The sequence below is a fragment of the Pholcus phalangioides genome, unplaced genomic scaffold, assembly GCF_987345545.1.
Source record: "Pholcus phalangioides strain wild (caught in Gottingen) unplaced genomic scaffold, Ppha-v1.0 ptg000014l_1, whole genome shotgun sequence".
NCBI lineage: Eukaryota > Metazoa > Arthropoda > Arachnida > Araneae > Pholcidae > Pholcus > Pholcus phalangioides.
Window position 1 is genome coordinate 13,171,838 of NW_028301607.1, and position 23,838 is coordinate 13,195,675.

General features: G+C 34.7%; 1 protein-coding gene across 1 annotated transcript; it reads right to left on the minus strand.

Moving 5' to 3' along the window:
* Positions 1–116: 116 nt before the first annotated feature.
* LOC149078177 (dynein regulatory complex subunit 3-like) lies at positions 117–23,205 on the minus strand. The gene is made up of 11 exons (XM_089241771.1): positions 22,844–23,205; positions 20,265–20,432; positions 19,987–20,103; positions 17,140–17,306; positions 14,678–14,824; positions 14,403–14,522; positions 12,142–12,254; positions 8,965–9,139; positions 6,799–6,954; positions 6,363–6,584; positions 117–1,003 (listed from the first exon to the last, which is right to left on the minus strand). The coding sequence occupies exons 1-11, from the start codon at positions 22,899–22,901 to the stop codon at positions 749–751; spliced, it is 1,698 nt and encodes a 565-aa protein (XP_089097897.1). The 5' UTR covers positions 22,902–23,205; the 3' UTR covers positions 117–748.
* Between the last annotated feature and the right edge of the window lie 633 nt (positions 23,206–23,838).

A 23,838-nucleotide genomic window follows, 5' to 3' on the forward strand; every position in this document is an offset into this window, starting at 1 on the left:
TAAAGCTGGGTTGACACTTACTGTTACATGTTTGATGCTCTGACTTGCTCATTGGCATGACCACTGTACAATACTTTTCCATATTTTGTCCTTCCCAACTTTTTCTTATAAAAACGTTTAATTTGTCATCGAAGCTTGCTTTAATCCCTAATCTTTACTGGAATCAGAGATGTGGGTAATTTGTATAATTTATAAATTGCGTTATAATGAATATGACTATAAATATTCACCTCCCATATTTTTAACGTTCATTTTTCTCCCCCCATGGAATTCATTTTAGCAGACTTGCTGTATCACTATTTCTCGCCAAAGGTTGTTTATAAGCAACATGTTGTTTTTGCCAACATGTTTGGAGAAAATCAGTAATGTTCCATAGTATTATCCGTGTCTTATATTTTTCATGATTAAATATGGCCACCCTAATCACATTAGGAAATTAAAACTTCATGCACAGCATTTGATTGCCTCTGATTATATATTTTTTGTCAAAAAATGTTTTAAATACATCAACCACGGTTGTAATAAAATTTCGTGGATTCTTCGATGCCATTATAACCAAGTTTGACTGCATGTACTGAGGGTACTTTGTACAACTTCATTTAATAAGGAGATACATCATTTCAAACTAATTAGGTTTATTCATATGCATAAAAAATATTGATTGTATGTGAAAAATATTATTTACACGATAAGAAATTTAAAATTATACATCTGAATACGTATAAACTTTTCTTTCCTGAACCATACATTACATGAATTTTAGAACATAACAGTACTGACACATCTCTTCCAGCTCTTTTTCAGCAGACCTGTAATAAAGCATTATTTCGATTATTCGTTGCCTGTGCCTTTCCAGTTCCTCTTCTTGATACTTACTCACAGTTTGAACCAGCCATGACTTTAGATGGTCTTGGAGAGATGTGTACTTTTCTTGTATTATTGACCTATGCACCGTGGTACATTCCTTGAGGATTCTATCTATATCTTCATCATTGTCCAACAACTAATGGAAGTAATATTGATGAAAGAAAATAAAATTAACACACTGTATGCACATTTAAATTTCATTAGTCGCAAACCTTGTTAAGTGGGTTGATTTGGAAGTGTGAAACGAAGAAAATATGGGAAAAGGTAAAAGTTGATTACAGCAAAACCACGATTATCTAACCCTTGTTTGCCCAGAACTCTGAGGTATTGTGGGATTTGGAAATTTTGCCAGTACATTTTGTCTCTGGTACACTTTGCCATGGCATTTCGCCTGTCCTGATCGGGTGTGTGACCGTATGAGTCACCACAATCACTTGATTTCTTATATGGTCATGACCCACTCACCCCTTCAATTGGTCACTCATGGTCACGCACCCACTCACTTATCCACGCATACAATCTTTCACCCCTTCAACTGGTCACTCTTTGTGTCTCATACACCATTAACTCATGCAGTCACACACTCACCTGGTCGTTCACTCATATAGTCACTCACACTTCAAATAGGCTACCATACAGTCACCCACTTGGTCAGTCTTATGGTCATTCAGCCACTTACTTGGTTGCTCAGTCAGGTCAGACGAAATGTACTGGGGACAAAACATGTCAGAGGTAAAATTTCCATAAACCAGATAATTTTTAGTTAATACGAGGTTGGTTCAAAAAGTATCTGACCTATCTTCATAAAAAATGCATTCAGATACAACAATTTTATCTTCATCTTCTTTAAAGTAATCTCCTTGGGTGCTACACACATTTTCCAATGCTTCTGCCACTGTTGCAAGCAGTATCGGAACACACCTTTTAAGATGATTCTCAGATGATCCGTCTTCCCTGGACTGATATCAGGTCATTTTCATCTTGAGGAAGAACCAAAAGTCATGTGGAGCCATGTCAGGAGTAGAGAGCCTTACAAAGCACAGATATGTTAGTCCGTCAGGAAGTATCAAATGTGAAGAAAGGGCATTGCATTATCATGGAACTGCCATTTGTCTGCTGCTCACAGGTCCAGGTTCTTCATCACAAAGGTGATGCAGAACCTCTTCGTAGTACTACTTCTATTGGGAATCATCAAGCTTTACACAAAATATAATGCAGTAGCAAGCGTTAAAGTTTTTCTGCCATATTGTCAAAAACAAAAATCCGACGGCACCCACTCATAGGCAGTCTGCCAGGTTCTGTAGGCAGGAAAAAATTCTGTCATATGCATTAGAATCTCTTACATATGTGTATCAAACCACGGCTCTAGCTTCATTGATTTATGCATGAAATTATGGCAGGATATTTTTTGAACAAACCTCAAAGTGAAGAAATTATTGCAGCCCAAAATTATCTTGTACATGATAAAATAATGACTCAAAAAAAAAAAAAAAAAAAAAAAAAAGAAGATAAAAATAGGTAATAAAAGCAAGGAAAATGCAATAAGCAAAAATACATCTTTTTAGTGTTTTTCAAATTGCTTTGTTTAATTGGAGCGAAAAACATTGCGACTCATAAGAATTAATGTTGCTGAAAAACTTGATGGCAAAGCTTGAAAGTTGAATTGTCTGCATCTCATAATAAATATTTCATTGTAACAAGTACAGACCAGAGTTTCTTGACCTTTTTTCACTCATAAGAGTTCAGTGAGCTTCCCTCTTGTGGGAGGTTAATGCAGGGCTGCCTCACCGTGTCTAGGCAAATTTTACTGCCCTTTTCCCTTTATAGTTCAAGTTTCTCGACCACTTATTCCTCAAATTTGCCGCCCTGGGTCATAGCCAATTACCTCCTATGTTTTTATACGAGGTATTGCTAGATAACCCACTTGGCCCTGCCCCTGTAAATACATGTCTCTTAGCCACTCTTTTTGTCACTCACGTGCTTGTACACTTTCTCAGTCACTCTTGCTCACACTCTCTGGGTCCATCTATCTGTCAATCACATGCTTGCACACTTTCTTGGTTTTCCTTTTGCTTGCTGACCTTACTTTACCACACACCAACTCTGGTCATGCATTGACATATAGCAATTTCCAACCAGTGGAGTTGGGTGGGAAGTGATGGTGTGTGCCATCTATTAGTGGTTGCCCCAGGCTCGGTAGGTAAAGAACTTTTCTGATCTTTCCAGGATTCAAACCCATGGACCTTGACAGTCTTCATGGTAGAAGACGAACATCTTACCACTGCACCACTCAGGCGCTCACTGACCTTGTCTCTTGTGCTCTGAATCACTCTTTTTGCACTACCATGCTTACACACATTCTCCAGGTAACTCTTTTAGTAACTTTGATAACCATGTTACACTCTAGGTCTTTTGGGGCCATATTCACTGAGATGGTTTAAACTGTAGTCACAATGTTTGGATAAGAGATCAACATAGATTGGTTAAAAACCTGAATTTAACCAATCCGTGTCGATCTCTTATCAAAAAATTGTGACTATAGTTTAAAACATGTTGGTGAATACCACCCTTGGTCATTCACATGCTTGCTCAGATTCTAGGTCTCTCTTTTAGTCATTGATATGCTAGCATATTTTCTTGGTTTTTTGTTTTTGCTTGATCACAGACCTGGTTCCCTCGTGCTCTAGGTCACTCTTTTTGTCACTTTCATGCTTACACACATTCTCTAGAAGATAACTCTTCTGGTCATGGTCACTCCCACGTTAACTTACTCTCTAAGTAACTCTTTTTATCATTGACTCGCTTGCACACTTTCTTGGTTTTCTTTTGCTCACTCACTGACCTGACCCCCCCCCCCCCCATACTCTAAGTCACTGTTTTGACCACTCACATGTTAACACACTCTCCCCCCCCCCCTCCAAGGAAGGTTCTGCATTGCCCTCCTCCCGAGCAGAATATAATTCCATGTCAGTCTTTTCATGCAGAATAGAGAAATCACATCTACATAGTGTTCATAAAACATAAATGTTTCCTTTCGTGGATGCTATCAGTGATTGATAATCTTGGATATATGAACTCTTAAAAGCTTTATATAGCTTAAAGCTTTATATTTTCTTTCTGAAGACATTTAACCGGAGGAAACAATTTAAAAAACTTCAAAATACAAAGCTGCTGGCAAAAAAACTTGTGTTTACCAAGCGGCTGTTAATGAAATACAATAACGATTATACAGGGTCATACCCCTGATAAATGATTGCCGATAAATGCTACGTAAACAAAGTCACATCTTTACCAGTTGCTTAACACTAGAACCGCGGCACTTTCGGTATACCTAGAACCGCGGACTGGGTCAAATTGACCCAAACTGTGAAAAAATGGTATTTCATAGCGAAGAAACAGGAATTTATTTTTGGTTCCTGGGTTTTTGCTTACTCTTATTCAATGTTGTTTAATTGCATATTCATAATGGAAAATTATATTTGAATATATAATGGGCTTCAAAATTAGCTAAAAAATTATGTAATTCAGTAAAAATAAGATTTAGTATACATTATTTACTATATTCGGTCCAAAAACATTTTTCAGTAATCTTATAATAGGACAAAGATGTAAAATAAGAGTGTGAAATTGCATATGAGAAAGTCTATAAATATGATTCTGTCAAATAAGTATTGATTTCTTACTGATACGTGGAATTTATGATAAGCAGTTGAGCAATTTTTTTTTATTATTATTCTTGCACATTCATCGCATGTTGAAGTTGCACATCCCATGCAAAAATTAACAGTTTTGTTTCCACATTTTTATGTCACCTGACAAATCAGATTGTTTATTTTTATTTATTACTATTATTATTTTGATCGCTCACGAATAGTTACATGATCAAGAGCGCACGAACGTTTCCTTTTGCACGCAGTTCTTCAATAAGATTTTAGAGAAACTGCTTTCCAAAAACTAATTCTGGCCTTCTGTACTGCTCAGTACAAAATACAGGAATATTTTTATAGTGAGGTCCAGGATGTTGTAGAAAATGTCTGTGATGCCACCTTCACCGAATATTTTCTGGGCATTTGATCGCTACAACTATGATCGTTACACTTTGCTGAATTGTAGTGTGAAATAGTTTCTGTGTGTTTGGAAGCATTTTGGGGCTACTACTGCTAATATAGACTGCCAGATGAAGCGTGCCGAGTAATGAAAAACTTATATCATTCTTTCCTTGATAAATTGTAATTGTGGCATCATTGTTCTACACAACTGTAGTTTCACTAACTTTATTGCATCAGATAATATTGCTCTTCGATTTTGTCTCACCGTCTCTACTAAGCTCGTATTTTTTGGCTTTTAGCATTTGAGCCAGCTTCAGTGTAGTGAAAAAAAGTGTCGGTTGAGGAATTTCTGCCCTTGTTCTCAAATGACTTGATCAGTTGCATCACTATGTGCTCTGAAAGAGAGAGATTCGTTGGACGCTGATACTTCCCAAGATTTGGAAATCCATTCAAAACCTACTTGGTGCAGGCCAGAATTTTATTCTTTTTCTGACATCGTTTGTCTACAGAAACTACACATTTTTTCTAGAGTTAAACTTTTACATTCCCAAAATCTTTATTGAGTACCGTCAAAATTCCAGGTATTCAAGTTTACAAAGGAAAAAAAATATTTATCTCTACTTGTGTGTGTGTGCCATTCCTCCATTGAAAACAAAATAATAATCTGCTCTGACAATGAATTGGCTTTGACCTTGAAAGACCTTTATTCTTCACTATCTTTGTTTACAAATACTTTTTATAAATGGTAACCACTTCCAAGAAAATTATACACCCTTTTTTCCTATAGAATAGTACATTGGGTCAAAATGACCCAAACCGCGGTTCTAGGTATAAGTGCTTATAGCTCTGGAACATGGAATGGGAAGATAATAAAATTTTCGTGAATTAATTATCATATCATGAAAAGTCACGAAATTTGTTTAACATCTACCTGTAAGTTTTAGAGATAAATGAAAACGAAGTTTGATTTGGGTCAAATTGACCCACTCCGCGGTTCTAGTGTTAAATGCGGTCACCAAGACTTGTTCACCCAGTTGCTCGATGGAAATGACCACGGCTGTCCTCTATGGGTGTTTTCCTTAACGACAACGTGAAAGCTCGCGTAAAATCTAATTCTCTGCCAAAATCCGGAGAGTGGGAGGAAAGATGAAAAATCTGGAGTCTACCGATTAAATCCGGAGAGTTGGCAGGTCTGAGCATGTATATTCCAGGCCTTATTTCTTCACATTGGATATGATTTTTCACTGCTCTCTGTGGCACCCCCCCCCCTTGATTTTTAATTGTAGTCTCCTTAAATAATCTCAGGACTGCAGGGGGCGGGGCGGGTGGCATATGGGTCCCAGGTCAAGAATCACTGGTACAGATAATACTTCAAATTAATGGCCATTTAATTTATCAACTTAAATTTTCTATTACACTTATATTCTAATACATCTGTTGCATTACCTCTATCATATCAGGGTCTAAATCTCCATAGTTGCTTTCCACTATCCTGATTGCCTGCTGCTTTTCGTCGCTTGACTTTTTGTACCATTCAGCAAAAAAATTTGTGATGCGTTCCATGAAATTACCATAGCTTGTTTGAAGCCTTGTATAGAAGTCTGTAACTTTGGGTTGGAAATTTTCTGTCAGCTCTGTCAGGTAGGCTTGGAAAACATTTTGTATTTTCTAAAATGAAACAAAATTTATGGAGCGATTCTGTTTTACAATTTTCCATTTTTGCTTTAAAAGTCTCTCTATAAAAAGCTAATGTATGATTTCTTATCTCATCCAAAAGTCGTTCACTCCAGATAGCATCTACTTTCATCATTGATCTACAAAACAAATTGTAAGCAATCATGCCATGTGCTAAAACTATTTTGCTACAATACTGGAAACTCACATGTATCTTGGCTGACAGCTCCATCTCCAAAGACATCATGAGATGCCAGAATTCCTTTGTTTCTTGATTCAGATACGAAGCAAGTTCATTTATATTTTCCACTACTTCTTTGTCTTCGACGCTACTCTGGTTTAGCAGACCCATTTGCAAGAGAATCTGTGATATTAAAAAAATTTAATCAATGAACCCTTTAATGATCAGGGACCAGATATCTTGACCCAAAACAAAGAGAAGAAATTAAATTCAGCTCTCCCTGGTCTTTTTACCTCTTTTCTCATCATTGCAAAGTTTCATTGTAACCCTGTAAAAGAAAGTTTTCTTTCCCTCCTTGTACTTTCTATACTCCTGTTTAGTGATTTTTTTCCCGTCACATATAATGTACTTTTCGACTGCCAAATCCCAAAGTGCGGCCAGTTTGCAAAATGGCAGGGAGTCTTGGCAATCTAATTTGTAGAAATGATCCAGGCTTTGGCCAGCCAATTTGTAAAGTGGCTGGAGATCCCTGACCAATGTTCGATGTGTTGATGTAAGACGGTACGGTAGGTGCCAAATCCATTTTTTTTATAGTCAATGTGTGATATATATGGCTATATATATATATAGCAGCTGTATTGGATTAGTTACACATAACAATAGAAAAAATATATTTTGATGCCTTCTCGGACGTTTATACCACATATATTCGTGTATAAGCTCGACTCTTGCCAAAGCTGAAAATGCTATCACAGTGGCAGATATCGGGTTATATATTAAGTGTTATATTAGTTGAGTTATATTAGTCCCCCTAAATATGAGCAGGGTCATATTTAGGGTTTCCTTAACCCTTAAAGTGTTCTGATCACCTATAGATGATGAGCATAGTGTCCTGCTCAATCATCTTCTGATGATTTCAACTTTTTTTAAAGAAGAAATTTTTAAAATAATGTATATAGATGGCCTATACATATTACTTTCTCTAGTTTTTTACCGATGCGTGTCTGAATATAGCCATGCCATGGTTCTAGGCCATTAATCTCATCAGCAGCCATTATGAGATATTTTGCCTAACTTGATGCTTTGTATTTTGGAAATTTTGATATATCTAACCTAACTGGATGCTTTATTGTGTTTCAGCAATTATGAGCCTAGATGCTTTTTAATTGTGCTTTTTCTAAGAATATGCTTTCCATCCCCTAACCGGTCATATTGACTGCCAGTGGACGGAGTCAGCTTTTGTTCATATTTTGATAATAGAAGGGAAAAGACGTGTTAGAAATATAACCCTCTTTCCCCCTTCCCTTTGAAATGGAATATGCTTACAGTATAAATAATAGAAAAAGATATGTAATATTTTTCTTCCTTGGTTTATTGTTCCTGGAGTTGGGATGAGGAAGCACTATCACCTGCACTAAATTGAAAAAATGTCTGCTTATTGAAAAAAGATGTGACACATTCCCAGATTACTTATGTAATCTGCAGCATAATTACAGATCATTTGAATGATGCATGGCACATTTCCAGATCACTTGGATCCGCGAAATATTTAGAAATCACTAAAGTGACTCTGTAGGGGACATATTAATAAGGAGAATGTTAGTTCAGTTATACTCACAAACTAGTGAAAGGTTTTTTCTCATTTCTGCTGCAATGAGTAAGATGCCATAATATGAATATTATATACTTTTATAAAGGGCGGTTGATGACGTAAGCATCATCTTAACCCCCCCCCCCGTCATCAAAAGTCAGCAAATTGGAAACCCCCCACATCGAACTTGAAAATGACCCCTTAGAAACACTTTGGACGCCTCTGGATGTTGGTAGTAATTATTTACGTCTGACAAGCATTCCTTCAGGTTTTTATGGCTGTCATTCAGTCTTTCAGGCTGAAGGGTCATCTTGCATTTGAGTGAATAGACCAAATATGGCTTGATCTATTGCAAAACGAGTCCCTACCAATGAGGGTCATGCCAATACTGGAAACAGAGGAGGTCATTAATTTGAATTTGTACACCTGCACGTTTTTTCCCATTTTGTTAGTTTTTGGACTGAGATGATAGTGTTCAGAAAGTTTTTCATATACACAGCGAGAGACCATCTATGTTTTATGGAGAACTATCTACGAAAAAATTATTCACTGAAGACATTATGCTCTCAAATGAAAAAAAAAAAAAATCAATAGACACTCACATTTCGCTTCAATTCTTGGAAATCATTTAAATGCTTTCTTGCTGAGGATAGCTCTTCAACAATGAGTCTTTCAGAGCATGACGAAAAGTCACTCACTTCCTGCGTTTTCATCTCGTATGTCTTCATACCCTGTTGTAACCATTCGATACATGTAGAATTGAATGTAGCACAAAACTTCAAAATGTGTTAAGGACGAGAGCCTGATAATCAGTAACAACAAATGAAGACCATTTGATCATGCAATAGTGAAACTTTACATGTGATCTAACAGGCAGACGAATTCAAGATATAGCAAAGTCTAAGGAAGCTGTGGAAATATTTGTTATACGCTAACTTTGGTATATTTGTACTGGCTTGAAAATTTTGATGATTAGGCTCAGAAGCCCAGCTATAGGATAGAAGAGAGTGTGCATTAACGTCCTAACAGTATGATAGCGCTCTTTGGCAAAAATATATTCTTGGCCCCTACACCTATTTACACAGTTACTCTCAAAAATCATGGAATCAAATTACATTGTCACTAGGGCTACTGAGTGATATTCATTTTAGTCTCCCAAGTCTCGGTAGGCTCTGAGAGAGATGTGTGACAGAGACCACTCCAATTTTTTCATGCATTCCCACTACTGGGCTTGAATTTCCAGTCATTGATAACTTAGAATTAACCAATATTTTAGAACCTTACAGTGCTGTTATAAAATTGAACATTATTTTTTTTTTTAGTTTTGGTCTCATTTGTATGACGACAAACTTGGATAGTTTGTCGCTATAATTGTAATTGTATTTGTCTGCTATAATTGTAATTTTAATTGTTACTGGTCTAATAAATTTAATTCAGTTTTTTTCGATAAATTATTCTCATTATCATTACAAGAGTAGTTTTTAGTATAGAAACTACCAGAAAAAAAACTGCTGCAGACAAAACAATAAAATAACCCCATCTTGGGATTTTGCAAAATTTTATGATTATGAGGATGGAAGGAAAATTTGAGATAAATAATGTAAATTAATACAGTAAAATCTCCCAACAATGGCCAGTATCAGGAGGTGGCCATTATTGGGAGGTAGTTTTATTTCTAGAAATAAATCAACTAAAATTTTCAGTCTATGTATAAAGCATGTGAAGTGACAATCCATTCTGTGACTAATTACGATAGTTATATAATTGATTATATTAAAATATAGGATTATATTTTAGTAATATTATAATAACTGATTAATTGATTTACAGCCCTAAAATTCAGGCTTGTGGTGCTCAGGTAGTACAAAACAAGAGAGGAAAACTGATATGGACCAAGAGACGGTGTAAACAGTGACCCCCCCCCCCCCCCCCAAATAGTTCTTTGTTCACACTGGAACTTCAAGTAGACTTTTCCAGGACGTTCGTAAGTCCAATCCGATAGCTGAAGACATAAGCACTGACATGTATTCTTGTTAAAAAATAAAAAAATTGACACACATTCCTCTCAAAAAAATCAATGCCCTGGACATTTCTATTCCTATTTTTTAGCACCATTTTTAGGTATATTTGTTGAAAGCATACATAATCTTCCCCCCATAAAGTTCGGGGGAGAGGAAAAACTTAAAAGAACGGGAAGACTTAAAAAATCAGGTTAAAAATTATTTTTTCTCATCTGTAATATAAAATTTAAGATGCCCCCCCCCCCCCGATGGAAAAACTTTATTATATCTTCTGTTCATTATGAGCAGGTCAAACCATATTCCCTAACAATGCTTTTTTTTCCTTTCTGAGATATAAAATGGGATATGTCCGGTTCTTACAAAAAATATATTATAGATATCATAAATAAGGTAACTTTGAACGTGCAAAAAGCACTTGATATGGTTAGCAGGGACATGGCAAATGGGTCATTCTCACGAAATGGGACAAAAATGTGAAAAAAATAATTAAAAAAAAGTCATCCAAAAAATATTCTTAGGGACACTTCTTTACCTGCTAATAAATGAGATATAGTCAACAATGAAGTCTGTTAAAAATGCATGATGAAAAAACTTAATTTAAATTTAACCATGGCAAATCCGAAAAGGCATTTTGCCTGCTTTAGCACTTAACTTGATATTTATGCTTGATACTCGTGAGGCATGTTCCATATATTTTGGTATTTTATTTTCAACTTGGACAAGCACTGATACTCTGAATAATTTTTTTATCAATTGCATTTGTGTTTCTTGCCTTTTTTTCTCGTCAATTTTATCGGGGACAACAGATTAATAATTTGTCTGTTTTGCTGCAGCACAAGTTGCATTCTGAAAAGAAAGTCTTTAGATGAAACATTACTGCAGCTTAATGTTGCAACCAAGAAATTTGGATTTTTTCCCTCTTAGAGACAGCTTATGATAAAAACCTCTCTTCTGGTAACCTAATGCTGAGAAAGACATTTTTACGTTTTGCAACACTGGTCAAAAATTAAGCATGCTGAAAATATGTGCTTTTCAGAAGTAATAGATGTCTCGGAACTGAAACACTTGGTAAAGTGAAAAGAATTTTCAAATACATATTTCTTGAAAAAAAAAACCAGAAGGACATTTAATAAAAACACTCGCCTCTTTTTTCTCAATAAATATAATTTTTGGAATTAATAATTAATTCCAATTGATTTAAATGAGGTTCAAGTGATGGCTACATTATTCTTCACCTTCTCAACACACAATTTGATAGGTGGCAACTGTAGGACTTGAACCAATGTTTTCCAAATGTCACAAATGAAAAAAAAAAGCTGGGAAAATTTTTCATTTGGCTATAAAATATTGATAAAAACTATTTAAACTTATGAAAAGGAAAAAATATGAAAGTAAACTGATCCTAAAAAGTGCAATATGTTTTTGCTCTAAGATAGAAAATTATCATTTTAAAATTTGAAAAATGCACTGGGAACAGCCAAAAGAAGGATGTTTTCTTAAGAAATGAGAATTACTTCAAGAAAATTTGAAAAATCTATTGATGAAAAAATTAAAAACAGAGTGGCGACTTTTTAGAAACTGGAATATAAATAGAAAGTGATGAAAAAAAAAGTTCTGTGTCAAATATATTTAATGTAAACAGCTGTAGACACAATTTAAGCCAATTTCGTGAGAATTATCCAGATACATTGAAAACAAAAACTACATATGTAAATAATTATGAGTACATAAATTGAAAATATATACATCAAAGGATATTCATTGAACATGTCTGAAAGAGCTGGATACGTGAAAAGTCTGTGACCCAGTTTATGGGAATTTAGGATTCGATCCAAGAACTCATACTCCCCCATGCCCTCCAGAGATGCATCCTATAAGAGACAAGATATAAAACAATTTTGTTTGTTGACACATGATACCGAATATGTGTCATTTTTATGGTTCATAGCAGAATTTCTCTTTTGTACAACATGGAAAATAATTTTTGCTATACCAATTCAAATTACCACCAGAAAATTTGATTCAGCAGGAGTTTGTGATAAATATTTATACAGTGGAACCTCTTGATATTGGACACCTACAGGTTTGTAGACTACCACTGACTGAAAGTGTCCATTAAGAGGAAGTTAAACAATAATTAAAACCCTATTCTGCAAAAGTGTTGGCGAACTGAAAGTGTCTGTTATGGATAGAACAAATGAAACCAACTGTCCCAAATGAGATATAAGCATTTTTCCCAGAGCGTTAGGACATGCCGGGATCACAGATAGGAAGTTCCACAGTATCATTATGTTGGCTATAACACTGCTCAGGTGGGAATGCATTACATCTGTGTTTTTGTCCGAATGTGGTTTGAAATCAATTTTTTAGACTAATACCATGAATTGCTAACTTTGCATCAGAATGTCAAAGCATAAAATCATGAGTAGTTCAATCACCACTGATCCAGTATATCATGGAAATACTTCATTTCCATCACATATTCACATTTTCTTCAGAAAGTATTGCACATATTATATATATATATATATATATATATATATGCTTTATTAAACTATATATATATAGTTTATTAAACTATATAGCTAATTAAACTATATAGTTTAATAATTATATAGTTTAATTAAACTATATATAACTATATATATATATAGTTTAAAAATCTTTATTAGGTCATACCCCTAAGTTCCAGGCGTTTTTGGTTGGTGTGTGTTTCAGCTTCTGGCATGTTTTTTATTTTGCTAAAAAGCTCGCAAAAAATGTTTAAAACTTATGAGATGGTCTAAAAATTTCTAAAACAGACAAAATTTAATGACAGCATACGTTTGAAGATTTAAATGATCATTTGAATTCAGTGAAACACATATAATGATACTCTAGCAACTGGAGAAACGTAAAGAGTTATGAATATAAATATATGCAATAATAGTGTTATGAATATATAATATATGTAAAGTGTCATGATGAGCTATTGTTTACACACAGATGAAATGTATTAATATGAAAAGGGCATCGGGACTATAGGGTAATATAATAAAAAAGGGGAGATAAGAGGATATAGAGTAATGTCGTGGTGGGTTGGTAAATCGTGAAGTCAGAGGTGGAAAGTGCTGGAGGGGGGGGGGGCAGGGTTCAGATGCACTCACAGAAAAGCTACAACTTTTTTTTTTGTATAATATTTTATCATTTGTATATATGGTTTTTAGTTTTTATAATTACATTTTTAATTGAGTTGCTGTGTGCGTGTATTTTAGAAATATATAACATATGTATTTGTTATTGGCATCTTCTCTGCCATCTTGTTGGACATTTTACTTGTTGTGGCCTTGTATTTGCAATATCAAAATATGGTGAATATGCGTAATCACTAAATATTGTAAATTTATCACATTTACCAGTGATAATGCATAATCCCATCTCGTATTGGTAAATATGATAAATCTTTAATCAGTAATTTAAATTTTCCAGACATTATGCATGAATCTCAGTCCCCGATGATAAATTTGATCAGCAATATTACACATTGATAAATTTGAATAAATCATTGATAAATATGAAGAAAGCCAGCATTAACAAGGCCGGTAAAAAATTGATATTTTTCTATCTTTTTCAAACTTATTTTAACTTAGTTTTTATGGCAAAATATGAGTAGTGCATGGATTACATATTGGCAAAACTGTTAAGTGGTTAAATTGAAATATTTCCATATTTTCGTCTACAATTATCAAACGTACAAACTCCATGTGGGAATGGTGCACAGTCACCAATAGAAACAAAGGCACTGAAATTTATCCAACTCACCAGGGAAAATTGATGATTATACATAATAATCGGCGATTACACATAATTACAGATTTATCACGCATTTACTGTAACATATACATCTCAATATGTACATTTTCAGGAGTAATATCGCAATTATCATTATAAGGGATATCTTTATGCATGATTTTTTGCTGCATTCAATTTTTTTACGAAAGAGAAGGGTCTGTTATTGAATGTTATTTCAAAGCAGAGACCTTGTATAACATCTGCATTCGCTCTTGTTCAGCTCTAACGCTTTCTTTCTCTTTTTGTGCCTGGTCTTCATGGATTAGCTTTTTCAGTTCCTTCCCACATATCCTTGTAGCTTCCTTCCTCTGAATGTAAACCATTTTGAAAAAAAAAAATTAATAAAATGTATACAAATTTAATATTCATGCTAGTAGAAGTACATATGTGATAACAATACCTAATTTTGAAATGTTATAGTAGTGCCCGTAACTTTACTAGCCATTATTTGTTTTTTACAAACCGTTTCTTGTGAAATCAGCTGGAAATCCAAATAGAGAAGGCTCGGGATGAAAGCTATGATCTTATACTGATAGTTCTCATCTTTCTGAATTGGATTCCCTTTGAAACACACTGATCTGAGCCTTCGGAATGAGAAGAAATATTTGACCTAAAGAATAAATAAGACTCGGTTAAGTTTGACTTTAGTTTTTTCCGAAGAAGATAGGGTCTGTTTGATCTTTACTGGATGAATGGAACATTTCACGCAATGACAATCAGCAACAAGAATAATGAGACGAGACAACAATAATACATATCGAAATCAGTCATTGAAAAAACATACATAGGACGTTACAGGCTATGATTTTATAAGCGAGGTTGCAGCCAAATTGGCAGGGTTTTTTTTGTTGAAGATAGTTCACCTTGGCGCTTTGACTCCTTCAAAATTTTCCACTGGCGACTGGAATGTTTCTCAAACTAATGTGCCAACCTTATCTTTTTAGCACCATTTTCACATCTTTTTTATCATCAGTATCCTAGTCCTCGTTATTTTTCTCATTACTTAAATATGCATCCTTGGCTCCCTAATTTTTCCATTTTTGGAAAATTCAATGGCCTCCGATCTGATGGAAAAATTCTTTAGTTTTAACAGAAATTGGTGTCATACCAGCAGAAGGAGAAAGTCCAGTTTCTTGCCCAAAATGTGCTGCTAAAATTTTTTTAAATACCAATATATACAAAGAATTTGGTTGGCATTGATTGATTTTTGGTATCACATTTTTATTTTTATTTTGTGAATATTTTAATGCTGTGCAATTTTTTTTTGGCAGCCCTATTAAATTTCTACAGTTCTGAAGATCTTTGGCACAAAAAAAAGTGAGTCACCAAGAAGCCAGAACCTTGGCGCAATCAGAAATTGCCAATTAGGCAACAACCTACTTTCAGAATTTTAACAGCATGACTCATTGCAAATGTGATTTAGCAAAATGAGATTCTCATGAAAATCAATAAACTTACTTCACTCAATCACTTGATATAGAGTTAACATCTTACAAAAGATGCCACGGAAATTTTGATTGGTATTTATGATAAAAATTCATTCATGGGCGATTCTCACAAAATTGGCTTGAATCGTGCCCCCAACAGTTTTAAATTAAATATATTTAGCACGAAACATTTTTTTTTGGTCACCTTTTATTGATATTCTTGTTTCTGACAAGTAACAGTAGTATTTATAATTTATTTATCATCAAAAATATATTTTTTAAAATTTGTTTGAACAAATTTTAATTCCTTGAGGTTCTTCCCCTGGCTGTCCAAGCCCATTTTTAAAATTTTAAAACGATAAATTTCTACATTAAAAAATATCTCCACATTTTCAATAATATATATTTTTTATGACTTTCATATTTTATTCTTTACATAATTTTAAATATTTTTATCAATATTTTATAGAAAATGAAAATTTTTCCCAGCTTTTTTTTTGCAGCCCATTTGTGACATTTGGAAAACATTGGTTCAAGTCCTACAACATCAGTAGCCACCTAACAAATTTTGTATTGAGAAGGTTAAGAATGTAGCCATCACTTGAACTTACTTTTAAATTAATTAGAATTGCAAATTAATTCACAAATTAGATTTATTTGGGAAAAAAGAGCTGCGTGCATTTATTAAATGTCATTTTCCCGGCTACTTTTTTTGTGAGAACCACATAATTGAAAATTATTTGCAATTAATTATTATTATTATTTATTAAATTAATAAATAGTTAATAATGCAATTAATTATTATTTATTAAATTACCACATGTTTCAGTTCAGAGACATTCATTAATTGTGAACAGCACGTTTTCAACATGCATAGTTTTTTATCAGTGTTGCAAAACACGTAACAATGTCTTTCTCCTGGCATTAGATAACCATAAGGAAGGTTTGATCACAAGTTTGGGGGGAATAAAAAAAATCCTGGTTTCTTGGTTGCAACATCAAGCTGCAGTAATGTTTCATCTGAAAACTTTGCTTCGAAATTACTTCTTGTGCTGTAGCAAAACAAAGACAAATTATAAATCTGTTGTCCCCATAAAATTGAAGTAAAATGGTATGAAAAACACAAATAAAAAAGGAATAAAAATGTGATTGACAAAAAAAAAAAAAAAACTGTCCAGAGCATCTGTGCCTGTCCAAGTTAAAAGTGAGCAACCAAAATAGGTGAAATATGTTGCGCGTGTGCCAAGCATAAATAATAAATTAGTGCATAAATAGGCAAAATGCCATGTCAGATTTGCCTACCTGTAACATTTTATTTTATTTTTCCACCATTAATTTTGAGCAAACTTTACTACTGAGTATATTTAATTCATTAGCAGGTAAAGAAATGTCACTAAGAATTTTTTTTGAATTTTTTGGATGACATTTATTTTTGTTAATTTTTTCCTCCATTTTTTGTCCATGTCGTGAGAATAACCCTTACATAATTCATACTTACATCCACATAATCGCTGATCTGATTATCTTTCAAAGAGAGAAGCTCAAGCTTTTCCAAGAGTTCCAAGTTCTCAACTTTCTTGATCTTGTTGTTACCCAAACTGAGATCTGTTAGGTTTCGTAGGTTCTCAAGACCACATATCGTTTCGATTTTATTGAAAGACAAATCTGAGGACAGACATAAGGTGGAAAAACATAAATTTCATGCAATATCATGCACATATTCTAACAATACTTGACACAAATGTAGCACAAATGAATGTTTATATTAAGATCTCCCATTAGCATGTGAAGGTTGGGAGGTCTTTGTAAAGTCATACAGGCTCCACGAATGAATGGGGGAATCACTGCTGAGGGTGCGAGTAGTAAATGGGGGGGGGGGGGTAAATGTTTGCCCTCTGGTCTGTGCCCATAACACAATTTTTTTTAAATGAGGTGATGGCTCTCTGCATTCACCTATGGATGTTTCTGTATCATCCACTCCTTACCTTTCAAATGTGACCACATAGCTTTCATTTGTTTGGACCTTTGGAAAAGTCTGAAGGCAATGAGGATGAGTATTATCTGTGATGCATCGCTTATTTTTCATGGTTCGGTTATGTATTGAACAGAGTTAAGGATTCCAATCCCTTGAATGATACTCATAACTTGATCATTTGATCATTTTGGTCGCACCACGGTCATTTTCTGCACACTAGGGCTAATTAGACCGGGACCTACAATTTATTGCAGATTCCGAATGGCAGGCTTGTTTTTTGATACTCATTGAGAGGTGATCATTTGATCATTTTTGTTGCATCACTTTCATTTTTTGCACATGAGGACTAATTAGACTGGGACCTACAATTTATTGCTGATTCCGAATGACAGAGCTTGACATTTTGTTTTTCTTATGCTCACCAAGAGGTTCTTGCGCTAACTCCATGAATGGGACTCGGTAGCAATCGTTTTCTGTGGTCATGTTATTGAAGTTTCTGTCATACCGCCTGCATCAGGAAAGATTCTGACAAGGACACAAATCAGGCATCGAACTCGCAACACCTCTAAACATCCTTTGATACCCTATAGGCAAGTATTTTGCTGACATGGATTATTGTGCCCACTTTATAACTTGCTATCGATAATAGCAGAATGGAGAGAACATATTAGAAATCATACAGCTTCAAGAGATTCTGCCAATATTCTAATATTACTACTTAACCACACATGCAGTTAAATGTTTCGTGTGGGTACACGTGGCCCTAACATATTTATGTTGTCACAGTTGTGTTTGTTTCATGTTGGTGCTACCATCTGTCTGTGGGCCATCTTAAGAGCATAATGGGCGAATTTATTTTTTCTTAAGCTTCTACCTGGCTATAGGCTAAATACCTTGCTACCAGTTTGCATGCTTATTCTCAAAAATTTTAACAAAATCTCATTTTTATATGCCCCTCCACTCCCACACTGGGCATGTCCAGATGGGCCCATGCATTAAGACGGCACTGCATCTGTCTTTCACATTTTGAAGTGAAGATGGTAAATATTTGATTTTCATGTTATGTCAAGTATCATGTTAAAGATCTGACTGCTCTCTGTGGAGAGACTTTTTAAAATGGGAGATTGTATTTGGTCAATGAATGCAAGTGAACAGTATTATCTACAAGGATTGGCACAGACAAGTGCTTATTAATGTTATGTTGTTGTTAAGGTCTTGTAACAACCAAGGTTGTTAAAACAAAGCTTAACTCTTTTCTCCTCAAACCACACGAAGCTGGTTGGCTATTCCCACAGAGGCAATTCACTTCTGAAGAGGTGTTTATGGTAGAATCAGTTATGGTAGATCCCAACTGAAAATTTAGAGCATGTATGTGTTAAGGTACTGCCATCTATCTAGTAGAGACGAAACAGGCAATGAAGGGATATTTTGATGCGTGCAATTGAAAATGATAAAGTCTGTCATTCGATGTGGGCAGATTTTTACAAAGGAGATTGACTAACATTTTGAGCCTCAAAGTAAGAAAACCAACTTCAGTCAAAAAAGAGTTTGACAGTACACAGTCTGTCTTCGTATTCACAATTTCCGTATTCGCGACCTCTTCCTGTTTTTTGGAGACACTGTTGCAGTGATATAATTCTCATATTGGAACAAAATATAATTTATTTGTGATTAAACGAGCATTTTATAAACCCACTCTTGAAAGTTTTCTAGTGCTTCTGAACCCCAAAGCAGAATATATCAAGAACTGCAATGTACATTGCAGAACAACTAGTGTTGCATAACAATTTTAAGGAAAATGTTGAAAATGATATTATAGGAAACTTTACCGCAGAACATTTCCTGTCAGCGGAGGGCTCATTGCAGAACAATGCAAAATATTCTGCTTTGGGACTTCTGAATATGTTTCTAAAAGATTGCATTGTGTACAGGGCAGCAACTACATGATTGATCAGCAAGGGCAAGCACACATTTTGGCGCCCATTTGTAATGTTGAAAGAGAAGTTGAAGCATGAAATTCACATCCTCCTCTAGTCCAGCACCTGGGGCACGTAACTTCCATACTGCACAACTGCCATCACTCAATTATATTAAATGGCTACCAGACGTTATGGTGTTTGAAAAAAAAAATCACTGAAGAATGACTAGATGCCTCCCTCTACTTCTGGCATACAAAGATATAAATGAAATGCCTAAAAAAAAGTTTATGATTTGGGTTATTTGTAGATTTTTCGTATTTGCGGGCTGTCACTCCCAGAACGTAACGCCCGCGAATACTGAGGGACGACTGTATATTGACAGGGAATTGTGATGTCACAAATTTTTCCCTAACTATGCATCATTCTTCTAAGCTAAATTCATAGCACATACCCAAACACACAAGGTTGGTCAACTCTCCAAGTTTTTCAATCTTCTCGATGAAGTTATTGCTCAGATAGAGTTTCTTCAAGTTTCTGAATTGCTCTACGTTTATGATCTTCAATAAATCTAAAGATGAATAGGGGAAAAAGTGTATGTAAGTTCAATATCTATGTAAAAAAGAGTTAATAAAATAGGAGGACTTACACCGTAATGATTACAAAAATTTTTACCAGGCAATCTTGAAAGAAATTACCAGGATACAAAATTAAAAAAAAAAAGGAAGTTACTTTTGGACTCCAAATTTAGGACTCTAATGATTGAAAAATTTAGGCCTTCCTCTCTGACGATTCTTTTGGCTTCTTCTGTGTCACAGTACGTTTTCAAAGCACATTCTATCAGCAACTTGTTAGTTATGACATTAAGTTCTGTTGCTTTTGTCCAGGTGAGAGGTCCCACTACAAATATATGAATAAAAAAATTAACAAAATTTTGTATGATGTTTGCATTGATTTCACAAGTTAGGTAATTGATGACAATAATAATTAGAGCCCAAGTTACATACACTAAAACAGTGGTAAAATATACAAATATGCGCTTAAAAATGCCAAAATATGCATAAAAACCCTTGAAATATGCACTAACAAATCCCGAAAAAGTTACAAATTCCAAAATATATGCCTAAAAGGAGCAAATATGCACTAAAAAATCACCTCGTGAAAAAAAGGTATGTTTTTAAAATGCATATTTTTTCTTTGTTAGTGCATATTTATTTTCAGAACAATATCTCCATATATATATACTCCATATGGGCAAATAACTTTTTCATATTATCTTTTGTTTAAGCATTTTCGATTGCTAGTTTGTTGTAGCTGCTCAGTAACGAAATACCAGTAACAGAAGAATTTCGACACTTTTTCTACAAAAATTTAACACATTTGACATATCTCTAGAAATAGCATTACAATAAAACGGTTGATATTTGGAAAATACTATATCACAAACATCTCTATTAATTTCCACCTCTGGGGAAAAAAAAAACCAATGTTATGAAAATATTATGAGCAAAATTAATTTGAAAAATTATAATAAAAAAATGATTGAGTTTAAATGACCTTTCAAAAATATGCACTTATTCTGAAAATTCTTTGATTATATGCATTAATGCTAAAAAAGACTAAAATATGTAAATGCATATGCATTTGTACATTTGCATATAAGCCGGGCTCTATATAACAGAGCAATTTTCTGTATGGCCACTGCACAAATTATAATTTTCCCAATAGCTATACAGAAAATTGTATTTTGCTATACAGAACAAAAAATAATAACTTTGCATGAAAAAAAATCCCGACTATTTACATATTTAAAGGACTAAAACCAGGAGTGCATAACCTTTTCAGTCTGCACGCCAGAAACCAGTGTCGTCTTAACGCATGGGCAAACCTGGGCACAGCCCGAGGCCTTAGAAAAATGAGGAGCAGTTACATTTTATCAGAATTTGCCAGGTAAGGCCTCAGAAAAATCAATTTGTCCAGGGGTCCCCATGATGCTCTTAAGATGGCCCAGCCAGAAAATGGTATATTTTCTATATATATATATACGGTGATTGCATGATCTGCATTTTACACAACATTCCCGCAATTTTTGCCATCCTGACTTTCTATAAAAATGTCTCATTTATTTTCGAAAAAGCTAATTTCAATTTTCATGCTGTACAAAAATTTAGGAATACATTCTAATTCATTGCAACTTTCTTGCAGCAGCTCGATATTTCCTGCTCATTCGATTTTTTCCCAGCAATTTTATCAAGATTTGGTAACTTTAAGATGTTTACAATGATAGCAAATCTACAGGGTCAATCACCTGAAGCAGGGCTGTAACTAGGTATTTTGTCATCTGGGAAAACATGATTTTGCTGTCTCCCGCCACTTTAAAATTCTATAACTTTACAATGTGTTCTTTGTTCCCATTTAAAACTGTCCTGCCCCTAAATTTTGCCACATGGGAGCAGTTGCCCACATTTTCTTTCAGTTACAGTGTCTGTACATCTGTTATATCTGAATTTGTGCTTCGTTGATTCTTAATTAAATAATAATCTGGCCAAAAAATTACACTGCTGGTATAAGGCAGGCACAGATCCAGGGAAATAGGAGGAGAGATTTATTGTGTAGGTTCCTTGGATTGCCCTGTATTTTACGGGACACACCAACTTTTTCCCATACTTTTCAGCTCTTGGGAAGAGTGATCATCCCCATCACCTTTCCACCCCCAGAATCTGCGCCTGGTACATGGATACACTAATTATTAACCATAAATACAATATTTAAAGCCTCAGATATAGATGGTTTATGGAAAATTTGCCCCTCCTAAACATTAATATACTATGCGAATATAAAAAACAATAATATTAATATACAAATCAAAATAACAAGAACATTGATAGTGCATGGAAACAATTACGTATAACAATGTTCTTTTTTTACAATTTCTACCCCTGAAATTAAATCACAAATTTATACAAAACATGTATATATAATCATGATTATAATGGTGAACACAAAATAATATCAACAAGTTTCAAAACCAATTACAAATACAACGCCACAACAGGCACATTGCCCAACGAGGTGGCTGACTTAAGAACATCATGGATCCCCGAGCCCCTACCTACTACTACTACACCACACATGCACCCCCCCCCGCGGAACCCCCCCCCCCAACGAATCGGTACATGCGGGAATGTGCGTGTACGTGTAGTGCAACCTGACGTAAAGTGTGTTTCTGTGTAATGTTTGTTATGTGTAGTGCTGTCATCTGCCCCCAGTTTTACAAACTATGAGTGAAGTGTTATGGTTGAATGATTTACCGTTGTAGGACTGTTGCTCTCTGTGGCGAGACTTTTTAACGGGGAGATCGGCTCGCATTTGCGCCTTGAAGTTGGGAACCACAGAAAACCAACTTCAGCCGACCACCACTGTGGGGTTCGAACCCGGATCCTCGCATCACAGTCCGGCACTATAACCACTCGACCACCACAGCGGCATTAACAAAAAAAAAATCAGTTTTTCATCAGTTGTCAATCAAAATTGGAAGAAGAGAAACTAGAAGTACTTTCGGAAGTTTAATGCCCTTGAAAAACCTCAATATATTTATTGGTTGACGATCGAAACAACAGCAGGAAATTAAGAAAATATCAACAAAAGTCAATTTTCGAAATTTTTGTCAACACGGCCGGAGTCACGTAGAAAAAGTTGATCAACAAAATTTATGTTTACTATAAAATGTATGCGATAATTGGCCAAAAGCCCAGTATAATTATTATTGTATTATGCGATAATTGATCACATTTTTTCTCTCGAAATTAAACACGCTATTTTAATTTAAATACAAAACATTGCATATAGAAAAACATTGTACGGAAAAAAAAGCGTTTTCGAATGCTTCAGTTATTGACCATAATTGGTTTTCCTTCACTCGGGACATTTAGGGCGCAAAAGCAGGGAAGTCCGAGACTGTCCGCTGAACATTGTACTACCGGCCTTCAGTTTTGAAAATCTGTGTTCGAATTCCAGCTGACGCTTACCTGTCTACCTCTTTGGATTTGGATCTAAACTGTTGATCTCGTTCCTAGTGCCAAAAAATGACTAAAAGACAACAGTCACAAAAAGACGGAAGTCAACGAAACATCACTGAATGTGAACTAAAACCGATAACAGCATTCGCACCCAAATCAAAGATTATTTTATCGAATTAAAAAATCTATTGTAACGAATTAACAATGAGATAAAAATTTGAAAATTACGGGACCTTTAGTCATCTTCATCGTGGGCGACAATTATGGTAATTAGCCTGCAGCGAAAT